The sequence below is a fragment of the Bufo bufo genome, chromosome 7 (assembly GCF_905171765.1).
Source record: "Bufo bufo chromosome 7, aBufBuf1.1, whole genome shotgun sequence".
Lineage (NCBI taxonomy): Eukaryota > Metazoa > Chordata > Amphibia > Anura > Bufonidae > Bufo > Bufo bufo.
In genome coordinates this window covers 228,017,415-228,039,429 of record NC_053395.1, presented here as the reverse complement: position 1 = coordinate 228,039,429, position 22,015 = coordinate 228,017,415, and the positions used below count along the sequence as shown (strand labels likewise).

The 22,015-nt window shown below is 45.2% G+C and overlaps 1 protein-coding gene across 1 annotated transcript in view; it reads left to right on the top strand.

The window, feature by feature from the left end:
- The window catches only part of CNTNAP5 (contactin associated protein family member 5), a 354,415-nt gene that overhangs the window by 141,596 nt on the left and 190,804 nt on the right, over window positions 1–22,015 (top strand). Inside the window, exons 8-9 of the mRNA XM_040439843.1 lie at window positions 1,290–1,439; window positions 11,088–11,259. Of these exons, the coding sequence (XP_040295777.1) occupies window positions 1,290–1,439; window positions 11,088–11,259 (322 nt within the window). The remainder of the gene's footprint in view (window positions 1–1,289; window positions 1,440–11,087; window positions 11,260–22,015) is intronic.

The following is a 22,015-nucleotide window of genomic DNA, read 5'->3' as shown; positions in this document are numbered from 1 at the left end:
GCACCTAATATATTTTACAGAGTCAGCTCACCTGCAGGCCCTTACCTAATTATACCTAATAGGTAATTTGCGCGCAATCTGCCTTGCTTGGATGTGGTAGTCGTAGCCGTTTCTCAGGCTCCCTCTCTGGAATCGAACACTGATTCTTCCTTACCCGTGGTCACCATGGTTGATGCTGTAAATAACATCGAAAGTTGATAGGGCAGACATCCAAATGGATCATCGCCATTACAGGGACGTGCGATCGGCCCCAGGTTATCTAGAGTCACCAAAGCGGCAGCAGGCCCTCGCCCATAATGTTTTAGATGGTCAGATCAGCAGGCCCTTGCTCCAAATGTTTGTGAGGGTCACTAGCAGGCCATCAATCATATTTTTTCAAGGCTGTGTATGATGCCCTCCTTTATGTGTAATGAAGGGTGTATTGTAGCGCCGGTTCCTTGTAGTTTTTGACAGCCCTTTCCCTTAGTGGCTTTATGAGTGTAGGAGTCCCACTACCTGAACCATTGTACCACAATGTGAATGAGGCCTCCTTTATGTGATATACAGGTTGTATCGGAGTGCCTCTTCCTTGTAATTTTTGGCAGCACTTTATATACAAGTAAATATACAGGACAGAATGTTTCCTAACAATGTTTCCTCTAAAATCGATTTTATCTTCGGTTTTGTGCGTATTATTGTCAGTCTGTAAAAGTGGCGTACTACTGGGACAACATCATTCCCAGCAGCGACCTGGGAGTCCAAGATGCATCCAGACGTCCTCCCCATGCTGTTCCTGAACCATTTCAGTGCTGTTTCCATCAATTTCTGACCTTTTCCTATGAACCAGGCCCCCTCCCCTCTTCAGAGCTCGGGCTCTCTCATTGACTTCCATTGTGCTCTGTAGAGCATCCCAAAGTATTCGGCACGAGCCCCCAAGCACCTAAGCATTATTGTGCTCGATCAACACTGGTGGTGACGAATCAATTTTGCCTGAAATGACGAGTAAAATAAAACATACTCACCTAATCCATTTGAGCGCAAAGAGGCCTCCGTGGCCATTTTGATTGAAAATTCTGCACAAAATCTTGTGCACGGTGACGTATGATGTCACCATCCCAGCCAGAGCGATGACATCATCACGGAGAGGACATGTCTTTTGATCTTTTTATTCATTTTTGGGGTAGATGTGTGTGGTCGGGCCATCAGCGCATCCTTGGACACAGCCTCACGTACGTCTGATGTCTTCTGTCTTTACTTCTCTTTTGCTTCTAATTTATTCCGAGGTAATAAACCCACCATTCATTTTTTAGGCAGTGATTTGAATGATGGCTTATGGCACTCCGTCACCATCAATGCAAGACGACATCGCATCTCCCTGACGCTGGATAATGGGGCAGCTTTACCCGTCCATGCCACCCTCCCAGTCCAGATCTCCACGGGGCACCAGTATTATTTTGGAGGTAAGATGTTCGTGTGTGATAGGGATGAGTGGATGGATGGAGAGGCAAAATACTGATAATGCACAGTGTATGACCGAAAGGTGCAACTCCAGCCTGCAATGAGAACCTGCCTGCACTCCTGACTCCTTATGTGCACTCCTGTCCTCCTGTAGTCACTATGTGCAGTCTCTCCCTCCTGTGCACTCCCATCCTCTTGTAGTCACTACGTGCAGTCTCTCCCTCCTGTGCACTCCCATCCTCCTGTAGTCACTATGTGCAGTCTCTCCCTCCTGTGCACTCCCATCCTCCTGTAGTCACTACGTGCAGTCTCTCCCTCCTGTGCACTCCCATCCTCCTGTAGTCACTATGTGCAGTCTCTCCCTCCTGTGCACTCCCATCCTCCTGTAGTCACTATGTGCAGTCTCTCCCTCCTGTGCACTCCTATCCTCCTGTAGTCACTATGTGCAGTCTCTCCCTCCTGTGCACTCCCATCCTCCTGTAGTCACTACGTGCAGTCTCTCCCTTCTGTGCACTCCCGTCCTCCTGTAGTCACTATGTGCAGTCTCTCCCTCCTGTGCACTCCCATCCTCCTGTAGTCACTATGTGCAGTCTCTCCCTCCTGTGCACTCCTATCCTCCTGTAGTCACTATGTGCAGTCTCTCCCTCCTGTGCACTCCCATCCTCCTGTAGTCACTACGTGCAGTCTCTCCCTCCTGTGCACTCCCATCCTCCTGTAGTCACTACGTGCAGTCTCTCCCTCCTGTGCACTCCCATCCTCCTGTAGTCACTATGTGCAGTCTCTCCCTCCTGTGCACTCCCATCCTCCTGTAGTCACTACGTGCAGTCTCTCCCTCCTGTGCACTCCCATCCTCCTGTAGTCACTATGTGCAGTCTCTCCCTCCTGTGCACTCCCATCCTCCTGTAGTCACTATGTGCAGTCTCTCCCTCCTGTGCACTCCTATCCTCCTGTAGTCACTATGTGCAGTCTCTCCCTCCTGTGCACTCCCATCCTCCTGTAGTCACTACGTGCAGTCTCTCCCTCCTGTGCACTCCCATCCTCCTGTAGTCACTACGTGCAGTCTCTCCCTTCTGTGCACTCCCGTCCTCCTGTATTCACTATGTGCAGTCTCTCCCTCCTGTGCACTCCCATCCTCCTGTATTCACTATGTGCAGTCTCTCCCTCCTGTGCACTCCTATCCTCCTGACTCCTTATGTGCAGTCTCTCCCTCCTGTGCACTCCCATCCTCCTGTAGTCACTACGTGCAGTCTCTCCCTCCTGTGCACTCCCATCCTCCTGTAGTCACTATGTGCAGTCTCTCCCTCCTGTGCACTCCCATCCTCCTGTAGTCACTATGTGCAGTCTCTCCCTCCTGTGCACTCCCATCCTCCTGTAGTCACTATGTGCAGTTTCTCCCTCCTGTGCACTCTCATCCTCCTGTAGTCACTATGTGCAGTCTCTCCCTCCTGTGCACTCCCATCCTCCTGTAGTCACTATGTGCAGTCTCTCCCTCCTGTGCACTCCCATCCTCCTGTAGTCACTACGTGCAGTCTCTCCCTCCTGTGCACTCCCATCCTCCTGTAGTCACTACGTGCAGTCTCTCCCTCCTGTGCACTCCCATCCTCCTGTAGTCACTATGTGCAGTCTCTCCCTCCTGTGCACTCCCATCCTCCTGTAGTCACTATGTGCAGTCTCTCCCTCCTGTGCACTCCCATTCTCCTGTAGTCACTATGTGCAGTCTCTCCCTCCTGTGCACTCCCATCCTCCTGTAGTCACTATGTGTAGTCTCTCCCTCCTGTGCACTCCCATCCTCCTGTAGTCACTATGTGCAGTCTCTTCCTCCTGTGCACTCCCATCCTCCTGTAGTCACTATGTGCAGTCTCTCCCTCCTGTGCACTCCCATCCTCCTGTAGTCACTATGTGCAGTCTCTCCCTCCTGTGCACTCCCATCCTCCTGTAGTCACTATGTGCAGTCTCTCCCTCCTGTGCACTCCCATCCTCCTGTAGTCACTATGTGCAGTCTCTCCCTCCTGTGCACTCCCATCCTCCTGTAGTCACTACGTGCAGTCTCTCCCTCCTGTGCACTCCCATCCTCCTGTAGTCACTATGTGCAGTCTCTCCCTCCTGTGCACTCCCATCCTCCTGTAGTCACTATGTGCAGTCTCTCCCTCCTGTGCACTCCCGTCCTCCTGTAGTCACTATGTGCAGTCTCTCCCTCCTGTGCACTCCCATCCTCCTGTAGTCACTATGTGCAGTCTCTCCCTCCTGTGCACTCCTATCCTCCTGTAGTCACTATGTGCAGTCTCTCCCTCCTGTGCACTCACATCCTCCTGTAGTCACTACGTGCAGTCTCTCCCTCCTGTGCACTCCCATCCTCCTGTAGTCACTACGTGCAGTTTCTCCCTCCTGTGCACTCCTATCCTCCTGTAGTCACTATGTGCAGTCTCTCCCTCCTGTGCACTCCCATCCTCCTGTAGTCACTATGTGCAGTCTCTCCCTCCTGTGCACTCCCATCCTCCTGTAGTCACTATGTGCAGTCTCTCCCTCCTGTGCACTCCTATCCTCCTGTAGTCACTATGTGCAGTCTCTCCCTCCTGTGCACTCACATCCTCCTGTAGTCACTACGTGCAGTCTCTCCCTCCTGTGCACTCCCATCCTCCTGTAGTCACTACGTGCAGTTTCTCCCTCCTGTGCACTCCTATCCTCCTGTAGTCACTATGTGCAGTCTCTCCCTCCTGTGCACTCCCATCCTCCTGTAGTCACTATGTGCAGTCTCTCCCTCCTGTGCACTCCCATCCTCCTGTAGTCACTATGTGCAGTCTCTCCCTCCTGTGCACTCCCATCCTCCTGTATTCACTATGTGCAGTTTCTCCCTCCTGTGCACTCCTATCCTCCTGTAGTCACTATGTGCAGTCTCTCCCTCCTGTGCACTCCCATCCTCCTGTAGTCACTATGTGCAGTCTCTCCCTCCTGTGCACTCCTATCCTCCTGTAGTCACTATGTGCAGTCTCTCCCTCCTGTGCACTCCTATCCTCCTGTAGTCACTATGTGCAGTCTCTCCCTCCTGTGCACTCCCATCCTCCTGTATTCACTATGTGCAGTCTCTCCCTCCTGTGCACTCCTATCCTCCTGTAGTCACTATGTGCAGTCTCTCCCCCCTGTGCACTCCCATCCTCCTGTATTCACTATGTGCAGTCTCTCCCTCCTGTGCACTCCTATCCTCCTGTAGTCACTATGTGCAGTCTCTCCCTCCTGTGCACTCCCATCCTCCTGTAGTCACTATGTGCAGTCTCTCCCTCCTGTGCACTCCTATCCTCCTGTAGTCACTATGTGCAGTCTCTCCCTCCTGTGCACTCCTATCCTCCTGTAGTCACTATGTGCAGTCTCTCCCTCCTGTGCACTCCCGTCCTCCTGTAGTCACTATGTGCAGTCTCTCCCTCCTGTGCACTCCCATCCTCCTGTATTCACTATGTGCAGTCTCTCCCTCCTGTGCACTCCTATCCTCCTGTATTCACTATGTGCAGTCTCTCCCTCCTGTGCACTCCCATCCTCCTGTAGTCACTATGTGCAGTCTCTCCCTCCTGTGCACTCCCATCCTCCTGTAGTCACTACGTGCAGTCTCTCCCTCCTGTGCACTCCCATCCTCCTGTAGTCACTACGTGCAGTCTCTCCCTCCTGTGCACTCCTATCCTCCTGTAGTCACTATGTGCAGTCTCTCCCTCCTGTGCACTCCCATCCTCCTGTAGTCACTATGTGCAGTCTCTCCCTCCTGTGCACTCCCATCCTCCTGTAGTCACTATGTGCAGTCTCTCCCTCCTGTGCACTCCCATCCTCCTGTAGCCACTACGTGCAGTCTCTCCCTCCTGTGCACTCCCATCCTCCTGTAGTCACTATGTGCAGTCTCTCCCTCCTGTGCACTCTCATCCTCCTGTAGTCACTATGTGCAGTCTCTCCCTCCTGTGCACTCCCATCCTCCTGTATTCACTATGTGCAGTCTCTCCCTCCTGTGCACTCCCATCCTCCTGTAGTCACTATGTGCAGTCTCTCCCTCCTGTGCACTCCTATCCTCCTGTAGTCACTACGTGCAGTCTCTCCCTCCTGTGCACTCCCATCCTCCTGTAGTCACTATGTGCAGTCTCTCCCTCCTGTGCACTCCTATCCTCCTGTAGTCACTATGTGCAGTCTCTCCCTCCTGTGCACTCCCATCCTCCTGTAGTCACTATGTGCAGTCTCTCCCTCCTGTGCACTCCCATCCTCCTGTAGTCACTATGTGCAGTCTCTCCCTCCTGTGCACTCCCATCCTCCTGTATTCACTATGCGCAGTCTCTCCCTCCTGTGCACTCCCATCCTCCTGTATTCACTATGTGCAATCTCTTCCTCCTGTGCACTCCCGTCCTCCTGTAGTCACTATGTGCAGTCTCTCCCTCCTGTGCACTCCTATCCTCCTGTAGTCACTATGTGCAGTCTCTCCCTCCTGTGCACTCCTATCCTCCTGTAGTCACTATGTGCAGTCTCTCCCTCCTGTGCACTCCCATCCTCCTGTAGTCACTATGTGCAGTCTCTCCCTCCTGTGCACTCCCATCCTCCTGTAGTCACTATGTGCAGTCTCTCCCTCCTGTGCACTCCCATCCTCCTGTAGTCACTACGTGCAGTCTCTCCCTCCTGTGCACTCCTGTAGTCACTATGTGCAGTCTCTCCCTCCTGTGCACTCCCATCCTCCTGTATTCACTATGTGCAGTCTCTCCCTCCTGTGCACTCCTATCCTCCTGTATTCACTATGTGCAGTCTCTCCCTCCTGTGCACTCCCATCCTCCTGTAGTCACTATGTGCAGTCTCTCCCTCCTGTGCACTCCCATCCTCCTGTAGTCACTACGTGCAGTCTCTCCCTCCTGTGCACTCCCATCCTCCTGTAGTCACTACGTGCAGTCTCTCCCTCCTGTGCACTCCTATCCTCCTGTAGTCACTATGTGCAGTCTCTCCCTCCTGTGCACTCCTATCCTCCTGTATTCACTATGTGCAGTCTCTCCCTCCTGTGCACTCCCATCCTCCTGTAGTCACTATGTGCAGTCTCTCCCTCCTGTGCACTCCCATCCTCCTGTAGTCACTACGTGCAGTCTCTCCCTCCTGTGCACTCCCATCCTCCTGTAGTCACTACGTGCAGTCTCTCCCTCCTGTGCACTCCTATCCTCCTGTAGTCACTATGTGCAGTCTCTCCCTCCTGTGCACTCCCATCCTCCTGTAGTCACTATGTGCAGTCTCTCCCTCCTGTGCACTCCCATCCTCCTGTAGTCACTACGTGCAGTCTCTCCCTCCTGTGCACTCCCATCCTCCTGTAGTCACTATGTGCAGTCTCTCCCTCCTGTGCACTCTCATCCTCCTGTAGTCACTATGTGCAGTCTCTCCCTCCTGTGCACTCCCATCCTCCTGTATTCACTATGTGCAGTCTCTCCCTCCTGTGCACTCCCATCCTCCTGTAGTCACTATGTGCAGTCTCTCCCTCCTGTGCACTCCTATCCTCCTGTAGTCACTATGTGCAGTCTCTCCCTCCTGTGCACTCCCATCCTCCTGTAGTCACTACGTGCAGTCTCTCCCTCCTGTGCACTCCCATCCTCCTGTAGTCACTATGTGCAGTCTCTCCCTCCTGTGCACTCCTATCCTCCTGTAGTCACTATGTGCAGTCTCTCCCTCCTGTGCACTCCCATCCTCCTGTAGTCACTATGTGCAGTCTCTCCCTCCTGTGCACTCCCATCCTCCTGTAGTCACTATGTGCAGTCTCTCCCTCCTGTGCACTCCCATCCTCCTGTATTCACTATGCGCAGTCTCTCCCTCCTGTGCACTCCCATCCTCCTGTATTCACTATGTGCAGTCTCTTCCTCCTGTGCACTCCCGTCCTCCTGTAGTCACTATGTGCAGTCTCTCCCTCCTGTGCACTCCTATCCTCCTGTAGTCACTATGTGCAGTCTCTCCCTCCTGTGCACTCCTATCCTCCTGTAGTCACTATGTGCAGTCTCTCCCTCCTGTGCACTCCCATCCTCCTGTAGTCACTATGTGCAGTCTCTCCCTCCTGTGCACTCCCATCCTCCTGTAGTCACTATGTGCAGTCTCTCCCTCCTGTGCACTCCCATCCTCCTGTAGTCACTACGTGCAGTCTCTCCCTCCTGTGCACTCCTGTAGTCACTATGTGCAGTCTCTCCCTCCTGTGCACTCCCATCCTCCTGTATTCACTATGTGCAGTCTCTCCCTCCTGTGCACTCCCATCCTCCTGTAGTCACTATGTGCAGTCTCTCCCTCCTGTGCACTCCCATCCTCCTGTAGTCACTACGTGCAGTCTCTCCCTCCTGTGCACTCCCGTCCTCCTGTATTCACTACGTGCAGTCTCTCCCTCCTGTGCACTCCCATCCTCCTGTAGTCACTATGTGCAGTCTCTCCCTCCTGTGCACTCCCGTCCTCCTGTAGTCACTATGTGCAGTCTCTCCCTCCTGTGCACTCCCATCCTCCTGTATTCACTATGTGCAGTCTCTCCCTCCTGTGCACTCCCATCCTCCTGTAGTCACTATGTGCAGTCTCTCCCTCCTGTGCACTCCCATCCTCCTGTAGTCACTATGTGCAGTCTCTCCCTCCTGTGCACTCCCATCCTCCTGTAGTCACTACGTGCAGTCTCTCCCTCCTGTGCACTCCCATCCTCCTGTAGTCACTATGTGCAGTCTCTCCCTCCTGTGCACTCCCATCCTCCTGTAGTCACTATGTGCAGTCTCTCCCTCCTGTGCACTCCTATCCTCCTGTAGTCACTATGTGCAGTCTCTCCCTCTTGTGCACTCCCGTCCTCCTGTATTCACTACGTGCAGTCTCTCCCTCCTGTGCACTCCCATCCTCCTGTAGTCACTACGTGCAGTCTCTCCCTCCTGTGCACTCCCGTCCTCCTGTAGTCACTATATGCAGTCTCTCCCTCCTGTGCACTCCCATCCTCCTGTATTCACTATGTGCAGTCTCTCCCTCCTGTGCACTCCCATCCTCCTGTAGTCACTATGTGCAGTCTCTCCCTCCTGTGCACTCCCATCCTCCTGTAGTCACTACGTGCAGTCTCTCCCTCCTGTGCACTCCCATCCTCCTGTAGTCACTACGTGCAGTCTCTCCCTCCTGTGCACTCCCATCCTCCTGTAGTCACTACGTGCAGTCTCTCCCTCCTGTGCACTCCCATCCTCCTGTAGTCACTACGTGCAGTCTCTCCCTCCTGTGCACTCCCATCCTCCTGTAGTCACTACGTGCAGTCTCTCCCTCCTGTGCACTCCCATCCTCCTGTATTCACTATGTGCAGTCTCTCCCTCCTGTGCACTCCCATCCTCCTGTATTCACTATGTGCAGTCTCTCCCTGCTGTGCACTCCCATCCTCCTGTAGTCACTACGTGCAGTCTCTCCCTCCTGTGAACTCTCATCCTCCTGTAGTCACTATGTGCAGTCTCTCCCTCCTGTGCACTCCCATCCTCCTGTATTCACTACGTGCAGTCTCTCCCTCCTGTGCACTCTCATCCTCCTGTAGTCACTATGTGCAGTCTCTCCCTCCTGTGCACTCCCATCCTCCTGTAGTCACTATGTGCAGTCTCTCCCTCCTGTGCACTCCCATCCTCCTGTAGTCACTACGTGCAGTCTCTCCCTCCTGTGCACTCCCATCCTCCTGTAGTCACTATGTGCAGTCTCTCCCTCCTGTGCACTCCCGTCCTCCTGTATTCACTACGTGCAGTCTCTCCCTCCTGTGCACTCTCATCCTCATGCTCTCTGCACTGAGCCACTTCACAGCTCCTTACCTTTTCTCAGAGTGGCAGCTTCAGAGGTCTCCTCCTGGTTGGATGCTACAGCTGTCACTCAGAGCAGAGGTGGAGCGGCTGTGAAGCAGCTTAGTGTAGAGGGCACTTCATAGTGAAGCTCCCCCTCCTGGGCACTTGCAGGATGAGAATTGGGTGGAATAAAACCTCTTGTTCATACTACTCCTGATAATAAAAGCTGCACAAAACATATGTTTGCACCGCTCATCTAGTGCTGTCACCAGTTTAGCATGGTGAAACTTGCTGTCAGGCTCCCTTTAACTTTAACTTTACAAAAAAGAGACATATCATAGAGACAGATCAAGTTTAGATGGGTGGGGGTCTTAGTTCTGAGACCCCCACAATAACTAGAAAAAGGGTAGAATAGCACAGTAACTCTCCTCGCTGCACAATTCCGAGTGGAGAGGGAGTGCACTATCTGTGATCTTCTCTCCCCTCATTGTAGGGATCGGTCAGCGTCTCAGCAGTCAGACCCCCACTGATCTAAACTTTTGATATGTCTCTATCACACATCAAATATTTTGAAAACTACCGTAAGTGAAATTTTACGATATTATATTTGCAACAATGTAATTATAACATTAGATACTAACGGTAAAAGATAGAACAATATGGCATCTGACAGAATGCAGGCGTCCATAAACTTTACTGAGCTCTGGTGTGTGACTTTTGTAAAGTGAACCGTCCCCAAATTGAGGGGTAGACATGGCATATGTTCAGCTGCACAGGGGCTCAGTAGGTAGGGGGAAGGTGATGCAACCTTTAAAGCAGCATTTTAATAAACAGTATATCAAATACTATGCAAGGAATGGCTGGTGTCTTATGTATTTCTAACAATTTACCATCCATTCTATTCATTATCTCAGGTCCTGGCTAGAGATGAGCGGATTTCAGGTTATGAAATTCGTTCACGCTTCATTTACTGGTAAAAGCAGAATTGCGTTATGGATTCCGTTACCAATGGACCATGACGCAATTCTATGACGGAATGCATAACGGAATGCCTTTAGAGGCAGGAGAGGACTCCCCTGCATAACGGAAATGCGACGGATACGTTCTGCAGCCCATAGACTTCTACTATGATGGAATGAATAACGGAATGCCTCTAAAGGCATTCCGTTAGGCATTGCGTTATAGCATTGCGTTAAGGTCCGTGGAAATGGAATCCATAACACAATTCTGCTTTTACCAGTAAACGAAGTGTGAACGAATTTCAAAATATGAAATTTGCTCGCCTCTAGTCCTGGCAATGAAATGTATATACTGTATACTAAAATTCCGCTCTAAAGGTTGCATTGCCCCTCAACGCTACTCCATACTTACCATACCCTCCAATATTTTTTCACAGAGCATACCTTATGTATTTCTATGCTGAGATATTGGAGGACCAAGGGCCCCTGCGCTGGTCTTGCACAGGGACCCTCAGCTGTCTGTGTTTGTAACTGAGTAAATATCTGGGTCACTTCAGAAGTTTCAGCTCCTTACAGTGACGTTTCTCCCATCTGGACTGTAACTCTTTCCAGTATCTGCTCTTCAGTCTCCATCCCAAGAAAAATCTAATAAGCCAGCAAATAAATGAGAAGCAAATCTCGGTGACCTGCAATAATCATTGCTCGGCAGAAGTGGAGATGAGAGGTGCAGGCGGGCAATGAGAATGCTGGGAAAGTTGTGCTTTTCACCGTCTGCCATGTTGATTTCTTTCTTTCATAACCTGAGAGTTTTATGACAAGGCTTATGTAATAAAGGAGACACGGGAATATTGAAACCTCGGGGTCATCCATCAATGGTGCTCATGAAAAATAAATGTGTTAGCCAAAATGTGATTAGATGCCGATGTCTCTCACTGAACAGGCTGTCCGGATCAGCAGGAAGATTCCTCCTGTACAAATCCTATTTCTTCATTCCAAGGATGCATGAGGCTCATCTTTATAGATAATCAGCCCAAGGACCTCATCTTGGTGCAGCGCGGAGTCCTAGGGAACTTCACTGATCTGCAAATCGATATGTGCGGCATAAAGGACAGGTAATTACCGATCTCACTCGTGGACTTATTGTTTACCTTCTTCTTCTTTCTTCTATCTTCCTTCTTTTTTATTCTTTCTTCCTTCTACTTTCTTCTTTTTTCTTTCTTTCTTCTTTTCTTCTTCTTCTTCTTCTTCTTCTTCTTTCTTATTCTTCTTCTTCTTTCTTCTTTTTCTTCTTTCTTCTTCTTTCTTCTTCCAGAATTTTACACCAGAATTGTGCTGCAATTTTGGCACTAAATTCTGCATCTTAGGCCACACCCATCTCCTGGGAAGCCACACCCATTTTCCTTGAAGCCATCATCCTTTTTCAGACTAGGTACAAAATCTTTGTCTACACTTAAATAAGACAGATTAGGCCACTTTACAGTCCCTTCGCCTAAACAGAAATCTACAGCACTTCAAAGCTGTCCTGGATTTCTGGCTTCATTTGCGCCCCCTTCCCTTACCATGCTCCCTTTAAGGAAAGTGGCGAAGGCGGTGTTTTTAAAAATTGCAGTTAAAAAGTCGCAAATACTTAGGATGAGACTTTTTACCGCCACTTTTTAGGCACAAGGGAGATGATAAATCTCCGCCTTTGTTCTTTCACATTTCCCTCTTCTCTTCCTCATCTCATTTCCTTTTTTCGTTTCATCCCACTTTATTCAGTTCTTCTTCCACATTCTTCCTTCTTATTTTCCCTTCATCCTCCTATTGTCACAATTTACTTGTCCTTTCCTTTTCCCTTCACTTCTTTTCTGCTTCATCATCTTCCTCTTTTCCATCCCTTCTCCTCTTCTTATTCCCTTCTGCCTCTTTTGAGTCCTTTTCTTCCTTCATCTTCCTTTTCCTCCTCTGTTCTTCTTCTTCTTTCACTAACTATTCCGCATATTCCTTTTTTTCATGTTTCTTCCTCTTCCACTATGTTTTGATTTTCTTCCCATTTCCTTCTTCCTCTTTTTCCTGCATTCTCCTCCTCTTTTCCTTTCACCTTTCCCTTCTTCTTCTTCATCCTACTCCTTCCACTTCCTTTCCTCCTCCTCTGCACCTCATCTATTTTCTCTCTCATCTCACTTCACTGCTCCTTTTCTCTTTCTTACTTTTTCTTCATTTTTTTTATTTTTTTTTGCCGTTCATCTTTCTTCCTGCAATGTGTGTCAAAACTGTGCCAGCATATTGGTGCCATATTCTGGTGCAAAGTGTGCCCGCTAATGGCTGGTGTAGACCAATCGGTTTAATGGTGCATCGGCCACTGTCCTGTATATGGCTGATTTCTAAAGATTAGCAAATCTGCCCCATTGTCTCCCATGGTCCAGTTTGTATTGGGAGGAGTAGTGTTTTATACATGCAGAATTTAGATTAGCTCAAGTCATGTAGAGTACAATGGAATGGCACATACTCATGTCCATGGCTTATGTTGGGAGTTGTAGTATTTTATGTATACAGTATAATAGAAATGTGATATAGCTATGCACACTAACTGGGTCATGTTGGGGGTTGTGGTGTTGTAGGTGTAGAGTACAATATAATTGTATACAGCCATGTCCAGTGGTTGGGCCATGTTGAGGGTTGTAGTGTCCAAGGTGCAGAGCACAGTAAAATGGTATATCATCATGTCCAGTGCTTGGGTGATGTTAGGAGTTGTATTCTTTGTACAGTATACTAGTATTGTGAAATGGTTATATCCAGCGGTTGGTTTATGTTGGGGGTTGTAGAATAGAATTGTATATAGTCATGTCCAGTGGTTGGGTCATGTTGGGGGTTGTAGTGTTGTAGATATATAGTCCAGAATAATAGCATATCATCACGGCCAGTGGATGGGTGATGTTGAGAGTGGTAGTATTCCTTGTATACTGTACTGTTGTGATATGATTACACCCAGCAGTCGGGTCATGTTGGGGAGAGGCTCCATTGGGCTTTCTCAAGTCAACAAATTAGCAAACCGAGATTTTTGCAGATTTAAAAGCTTCCACGTTTGCAGCTGAATAAATGCAGAATGCGAACAAATGTCGACAGACAATCGCTGTGAGTGTTTTAAAAGGTCCAGTCAGTGAATGGAACTTAATTAGCGAGTTTGTGAATGTACAGTTCAGGCTGAATAGGCATCTGATTGGGCCCTTCCTGTGAATGGCGAGATCTAGAAAAATAAATAAGCCTATTTTGTGTAAAGCAAATGAAAAGAAGGATTAAAGCGCCATTTTAATCTGCTGTGCATGTCACTATTTATGTTGCTGTCGGAAATCTATTATTGGGCTTTTTTATGTGTCACAGATTGTTCCCGTCGTTGAGCTCGAAGTATTTAGTGAAACACAAAGCCAGTGTATGAACTTTTAGTTCTGAGATATGGGTTCCCTCAGATGTCAAATACAGTATTACGGTATACCAGACCGGCTGAGGGGGCACTGAAGCCCCCCTATACCCCCCTCCCCTATGCCCCATGGAGACCAATGGGTCCCGTTTGGATTCTGCTTATAGCTGCCTATGAATTGCACTTTTTTTTGCTCCACCAACAGCTTATGAGGCTCCTCTGGTCAACATCACTTACTAAGTGACATTACAGCTGAGGTTCAATGATGTCACTAATTCCCACCCAGGAGGTCTCACAGTGCAACCCTAACATGGTATAAAAGAAAATCTGATTGATACATGTTACATGTTACATGATATTAAGAGCTGGACGTAGTCAGTGGATGATTATTCCCAGTGTCAGAGACCTGCGATTATCAACCCAAACCCTCCATAGGTCGTAAACATTTCTGCCTTTTTTGGTCTATTGATCATTTCCACAGATAAATGTGGATATTAAAGAAAGATACTTAAAAAAAAAAACACACAAAAGGTCTCATCTAATTCCTGTGTCTTGCGATTTAGTCCAAATTCTTTTATAAAATTTTAATGTATTTTTAATTATTTCACCAAGTGTAAAAAATCCACCTTTTGGTTATTATTCCTCCTGCAGCTTAAAGGGATTGTCCAAACTATTTTCGTACAGTCAACCACTCAGGTAATCAGCTGATTCTTGTGGTTTATGTTCTGAAACCCCCATGATGAAATGATTGTGGAAGCTGTGGGTGACCACTCGTTCCTCTGCTGGACTTATTATACAGAGCTCTCGCTGTAGAGGGGGCTTGAGCGGATCAACTCCCCCATTTTGATACCATTTTGATACCTATATGGAGCACATGTACAATGTCTCCAGTTTGGATGCTGAAGGTGACATTACCGTAAGTAACTATTATGCAGTTTCCTTCACCACCTGGTTTTCTGAGAAGAAATGTGCCCTTCCCCCCTTATCTGCAGCGCTTACCAAAAATATCAAGTATAATAACTATGTTGTCCGAAATCCTGAGAACAGCTGAAGTGTTATGTTGCACATTACCGTGAGGAGGCTCTCAGCTGATACATAGAATTTATTTTTGCAGCGCACTTTGGGGCCACCCAGATTCTGCAGAAAGAGAGCGTCTGGAGCATTGTACAGAAAACCTGAATAAATTCTCGCCATTTCGGGATGTGATTCAGCAGCATGTACACGAGTATCTGAATAAAAAGGGTGCCCCGAGAAAGTACAGATTAACCGTAATTACACCTCGTGAGTTAAAATCCCTCGAGCTTCCAAATTACATGGGGGCCACAGTTGCAGGAGAATCATAGCGTACCTTCCATCATTTCATGGCAGCTCAAAGCCTGAAAGATGCATTTCTATTTGAAGAAAAAAAATGACATTTTTGGGCTTCTTCTTGCAAAAGATGTATAGTAATTCCATAATATGATTCTGTCTATGATCCTCTGAATATTGTGCACAGAGATTTGCGTTATAGCAGCCACTTTGACCATAGGAGCCTGTAGTCTGTAGAAAACTTATTGACATCTAAGGGAGAGTGTTGGGGGCATGCTCTGTCACCTGTGTAAAGGTCATTGTGCAGGGAGGGGAGCATATAAAGCTCTGACATTCGCTATTGTGAAAGGTGGATCTTGTGCTATGTAGATATTCATGCTGTTTGTCATTGCAAACCTGCCTGTCATGATAATGAGATGACTGCTGAGAAGTGATTGCTGCAGAATAGGATGTGTCAGTCTACTAAGAGGCTTGGGAGCCAGAGGGAAAACTATAGCATCTCTTATTAATATAAATGGTAACATCAATAGGTTGTTTCCTGGTGACACATTTCATTCAAAGGGGAACTATCACCACGAAAGGCTGCATAATCTGCAGACCGCAAGTTATAGAGCAGGAGGAGCTGAGCAGATTGATATATAGATTTATGGGACAATATTCAGAAAAAACTTTCAATTTACTCATTTAAATGTCTACACTTTTTATGGATCAGTCCTGTGGGAGGTCCTACTCAGAGATTGACAGCCTTCCCTCTTAGTCATGCAGACATAGCTGTCAATCACTGAGAGGCCCCGCCCACATTACTCTGATGCATGAAAAGTGCAGAGGTTTAAATTAAGAAATGAAAAGCGTTACTGAATATTCTGCCACAAAGCCGTATATCAAATGGCTCAGCTCCTCCTGCTCTATAACCTGCTGCCCTTCAATGTTTCCCTTTAAAGGTTGTTTATCTAATGATAGAAAGTGTAGAAGCTCTAAAAACATTTCTGCCTTTTCTATATGTTGTTTAAATGTTACTACAGTACATGGAGCTATGTGCGAAAATCCTACAAAGCGTAAACGGACTGATGATAGAAAGATAGAGATAGATAGATAGATAGATAGATAATTATATAGATATATAGATAATAGATAGATAGATATATATGAGATAGATAATAGATAGATAGATATGAGATAGATAGATATTAGATATTAGATGGATAATAGATACATAGATAATAGATAGATAGATATGAGATAGATAGATAGATAGATAATAGATAGATATATAGATAATAGATAGATAGATACATACATAGATGATAGATAGATATGAGATAGATAGAAGGATAGATAGATATGAGATAGATAGATAGATAGATAGATAGATAGATAGATAGATAGATAGATAATAGATAGATAGATGGATAATAGATAGATAGATAGATAATAGATAGATAATAGATAGATAATAGATAGATAGATAGATAGATATTAGATAGATAGATAGATAGATAGATAGATAAATAATAGATAGATAGATAATAGATAGATAAATAGATAGATAATAGATAATAGATAGATAGATAGATAGATAGATAGATACATAATAGATAATAGATAGATAATAGATAGATAATAGATAATAGATAGATAGATAGATAATAGATAGATAATAGATAGATACAGGATAGATAATAGATAGATAGATAATAGATAGATAAATAGATAGATAGATAGATAGATAATAGATAGATAATAGATAGATAGATAGATAGATAGATATTAGATAGATAGATAGATAGATAGATAGATAATAGATAGATAGATAATAGATAGATAAATAGATAGATATCAGATAGATATATAGATAGATAAATAGATAGATAATAGATAGATATGAGATAGATAGATAGATAAATAGATATATAAATAGATAATAGATAATAGATAGATAGATAGATACATAATAGATAATAGATAGATAATAGATAGATAGATAGATAGATAGATAATAGATAGATAAATAGATAGATAGATAGATAGATAGATAATAGATAGATAATAGATAGATAGATAGATAGATAGATAGATAGATAGATACATAATAGATAATAGATAGATAGATAGATATAGATAGATAAATAGATTAATAGATAGATAATAGATAGATAGATAGATAGATACATAATAGATAATAGATAGATAGATAATAGATAGATAAATAGATAGATAGATAGATAATAGATAGATAATAGATAGATAGATAGATAGATAGATAGATAGATAGATAGATAGATAGATAATAGATAGATAGATAGATAGATAGATAATAGATAGATAGATAATAGATAGATAATAGATAGATAGATAGATACATAATAGATAATAGATAGATATAGACAGACTTTTACTGTTGTCCACTATATGCACTTGGAGGAAACCTGTTACAATAAAGGGAAGGATGTCTAGAAAGAAGGGCAGACAATGATGCAGTAATTGCTCGGTCAGAATTAAGCTTCGCTCTTTTTGGGGCTGATTTCTTCGTTTTGCCGGGAGCGGATTTAGAAGATTCATTTCAGACGGCTTCTGGTGCTGGGAGCGATACGACGGGTTGGCAATAACAGGGCTTGAAGTTCAATTGCTTTCCTGCGAAAAGTGCGGAAAATATATTCTTCTCTGTTTCCTCCTCTCAATTTTGGCTACAATCAGAGGAAAATGGAAATTGGCAGCTACACAAATTTCACAGCGGCAGAAGAGAGCAGATCGGGGTGATATAGCGCATCCTGTCAGGGCCTCTAATACCAATTGTAAATGGAACGCCGATCATTTGTGGCTGACACTTCACAATGAGCAAATGCGGGAGGATGTCGCTGCAATATCGGAGATACCTGCTGCAATACTTTACATATAATAGGATCTAACTACTCACACAGTTTATTTCTGGTCTGTAACCATGGAGACACGTAAGCTTGCATAGAGACTGCATACACAGAACGATAGGGGATTTATTATAAACATTGTTCATTTTAGATACATTGTAGCCAGAAAGTAGCGATCTGTCAAAACTATCAATGTAGCATGTGACAAGAGTACAAACCCTGCGCTATTGGTACAGCATGCACTAAATTCGATAGCACGCGCCTTCTATATTGTTTGTGCCTGTACATCTGTAATATGAAGAGCCTGATAGGGCAGAACATGACTGACTCAAGATTCTCAGGGGCTTAGCTATAGGGAGTGCAGAAGTTGTAGTCTTACCTTGCCAACAGTATTATAACTGGTAGGTGGGGGCTAGCTGGGTTTGGCATTGAACCATGTTAGTGGCTTGTGTGAACCTGTCCTGTCGAAACATAAAATGTGGTATCGGGCCGGACCTCCAGTTTTGGTTTGTTAGGATTGTGATAGTGTCAAGTAGCACCTGAAAGCCACCTTTTGCTTGGGGTGTATTTATAAGGGGTGCAAAGATAATGGTCATATCTGAGCCATGGTGCTTAGAGGCCTAAAGACTCTGCTCCATAAAGCAGCACCAATATTATGTATAAAAGTAGCAATATCACTCAGAAATGGTTACTTTGTAATTCCACCATTTTACTGTCACTGTAGCCAATCTGACAAGTTTCAGACCATATTTCTGGTGACCATGTGCCCTTCTTCAGGTTGGGTCCAGTGTAATCCATTGTGTGTGTCCTTATCATAGAAGAGAAAAAAAAAAGATATATAAAAGAGAGGATTAGGAAACGGGATATATATTAAGGGTAAGAAACCCAGACTATAAAAAGCAACAATGTGACAGGCGCCAGGAGGGTAGAATGTAGACACCAAAAAGGGAGGTGAAAAAAATTGGAAAAAAGATGTACAGTAATAAGGAATTGTAAAGGGAAGGCAGCACTAGTGGTCAAAGTGTAGCAAAGCTAACACACAGAAACAAGAAAGACAATTCGGCCTACAATGGAATACTAGAAGCTCAATAAAAGGACACACCAGAAAACCAATCAACCGTAGAAAGGTGACCCACGAACAGGCGCCACTCCCTGGCCACAACAGTCAGGCAATATAAGTCATTGAAATAAAAACAGTATTTACTACAAATGATAAAAGAAGGAAATGTGCAGTATAAGTCCAGAGATATAGCGACACACCAAAAGATGAAAAGTGTAAATATTAAATGGGATTGGGATGGTGGAAGTAAAGATAGTTGTAATAAAATCAATAGTGGATGATAGTGGACAGAACGAATAAATAATTAAAAATGGGCAAATATAATTGTAAATGTACTGTAAGTATATATATATATATAAACACTCAAATCATAGCTAAAAAGTGCATAAGTAGAACTCACTTTACTGGGGAGGATGTCTGTCTGATAAATCTCAAGACACCTCCAGACAGAGCCCCCCCGGCCGGGTTCACTTCTAAGATGGTAGAAATGATGACAACCGGATGTTTGATCAGTATTCTTTTGTTGGATAAACTCACGGCACTCCAAGATTTATCCTAGAACATCAGGGACCACTATCTCTGTGCACCAGTCAAATACTAGTTATCAAAACATCCCCCCTGCAGTATACCGTGATCCCAAGGTCCAGTGTTCTTAACACCATCCCATTGACAGACTTCAAATATCTCCCCTTGTGGTTTTTGAACCAAGAGAGAACCCTACTATTGCTATTACTACAACACTCAGCCCTGGGATTAAGACACCGAGGAATAAGGAGATCCTCACATCGATGTCTGACAATAATATCAGAACAGATTGCGGGTTCTTCATCAGAAGACCCCAATAACTCTATCTACAAAACACCCATGGCCACGAATAAATTGAGTCGAGACATACCTTCAACTGAAGTAGAGACCCTTTATGAGTCTAAGAATAACCACCTCACTGGCACCCCGAATGTGGCTACTCCGATCAGCCAGTCACATGACTCTTTGACCAGTATATCCACTCACTCTCTATCTACCAGTAGCCCTGATCACTTCCTAGCACTGCCTACGAGTCTATCAGAAGTCCTTTTTTAGACCAAGTGTCACCAACAGCAGAAAACAAGAATTCTGCTCCTCCACTAAAAAAAACCTGGTCCACTATTCAATTCTCAAGCCCGTTATTCACACCAACAATTCAATCTCCATCGAACACCCTTCGAAAACATACAATGAATAAAAATCACCCACTTCTATTCCCCAATAGCCTCCACACAAAAAATACAAATATCCAATTCAGAGGACATAGGTGGGGGGAAGACAGAGGAACACCCCTAAAGAAAAAGTCCAAACCAAAAAAATTCAAAGATGGAACTTATTTATCTCCCAGATACAAATAACCCACAATCATCAGTGATGGACGAAAAAGCCAAAGGGATATTTAATTTATCCAGGTATGTGTTGAAATGAATTATCTCTGCTTAGCAAAGGTCTTTCCTTTTGTCCCAAAAACAAACCTGATTTGTTTGAACTTTTTGTTGACCTAAACCATCTTGTCCGGAAACTTACCCTTAAACGTCACTTTACCTGCAAATCTCTACATCCATTGGATACCAACAAACCTTAAATTTTCTCCACTACTCCAAAAGCATCGAGACACACCCATCCGGCTCACCTGAACCAAACCCTATACCCTCCCATCTAAAGGGTAAATCGTCATTCTACCCCCTTGAAAGTAGGGATCCACATGTAGAGTGTTTTTATAACATGGTAATGGATGATTTGAAATACATCTTTCTTAATTCTTCCCTGAACAATAAACATAAGCAAATTGATAATCCTCCAAAAAAAAATCTTAACTCTAGGGAGCAGTTGGCCTTAGTGCTCCTCTGCTTTGTGCTCTCCTGGCCTTATTGGGCCCCGGACTGGCGTGCGTTCCATTTTAGAGCGTACAAGACTGGAAGTGGCGTGTCCTCTGACGTCAATTCCAGCATTGGCCTTCCACGAACGAGTACGTGGTTTGAGGCCTCGTAGGAAGCTAATAGTGAAGTCACCACGTAGGTATAGGTTTGTAGTACACTTGTTCTGTTATTAATAAAAACTCACTACATTTTCCTGGCCTCTGGGGCATCAAAAACCGGTATGCGTTACACTCTGGAACGCATGTGACTGGAGGTGACATACCTTCCGGTATAGGTTTCCCACGACTTGGACACGCGATTTAAAGCCCTTGCTGAGGTTATAAATGTTGTTACCTTATGGTTATATGTACAGTACAGACCAAAAGTTTGGACACACCTTCTCATTCAAAGAGTTTTCTTTATTTTCATGACTATGAAAATTGTAGATTCACACTGAAGGCATCAAAACTATGAATTAACACATGTGGAATTATATACATAACAAACAAGTGTGAAACAACTGAAAATATGTCATATTCTAGGTTCTTCAAAGTAGCCACCTTTTGCTTTGATTACTGCTTTGCACACTCTTGGCATTCTCTTGATGAGCTTCAAGAGGTAGTCCCCTGAAATGGTTTTCACTTCACAGGTGTGCCCTGTCAGGTTTAATAAGTGGGATTTCTTGCCTTATAAATGGGGTTGGGACCATCAGTGGCGTTGAGGAGAAGTCAGGTGGATACACAGCTGATAGTCCTACTGAGTAGACTGTTAGAATTTGTATTATGGCAAGAAAAAAGTAGCTAAGTAAAGAAAAACGAGTGGCCATCATTACTTTAAGAAATAAAGGTCAGTCAGTCAGCCGAAAAATTGGGAAGACTTTGAAAGTAAGGGCTATTTGACCATGAAGGAGAGTGATGGGGTGCTGCGCCAGATGACCTGGCCTCCACAGTCACCGGACCTGAACCCAATCGAGATGGTTTGGGGTGAGCTGGACCGCAGAGTGAAGGCAAAAGGGCCAACAAGTGCTAAGCATCTCTGGGAACTCCTTCAAGACTGTTGGAAGACCATTTCAGGGGACTACCTCTTGAAGCTCATCAAGAGAATGCCAAGAGTGTGCAAAGCAGTAATCAAAGCAGAAGGTGGCTACTTTGAAGAACCTAGAATATGACATATTTTCAGTTGTTTCACACTTGTTTGTTATGTATATAATTCCACATGTGTTAATTCATAGTTTTGATGCCTTCATAGTCATGAAAATAAAGAAAACTCTTTGAATGAGAAGGTGTGTCCAAACTTTTGGTCTGTACTGTATGTATTGTATTTGTATTACTCCTGAAGAAGGGTGCTGTTTACCCT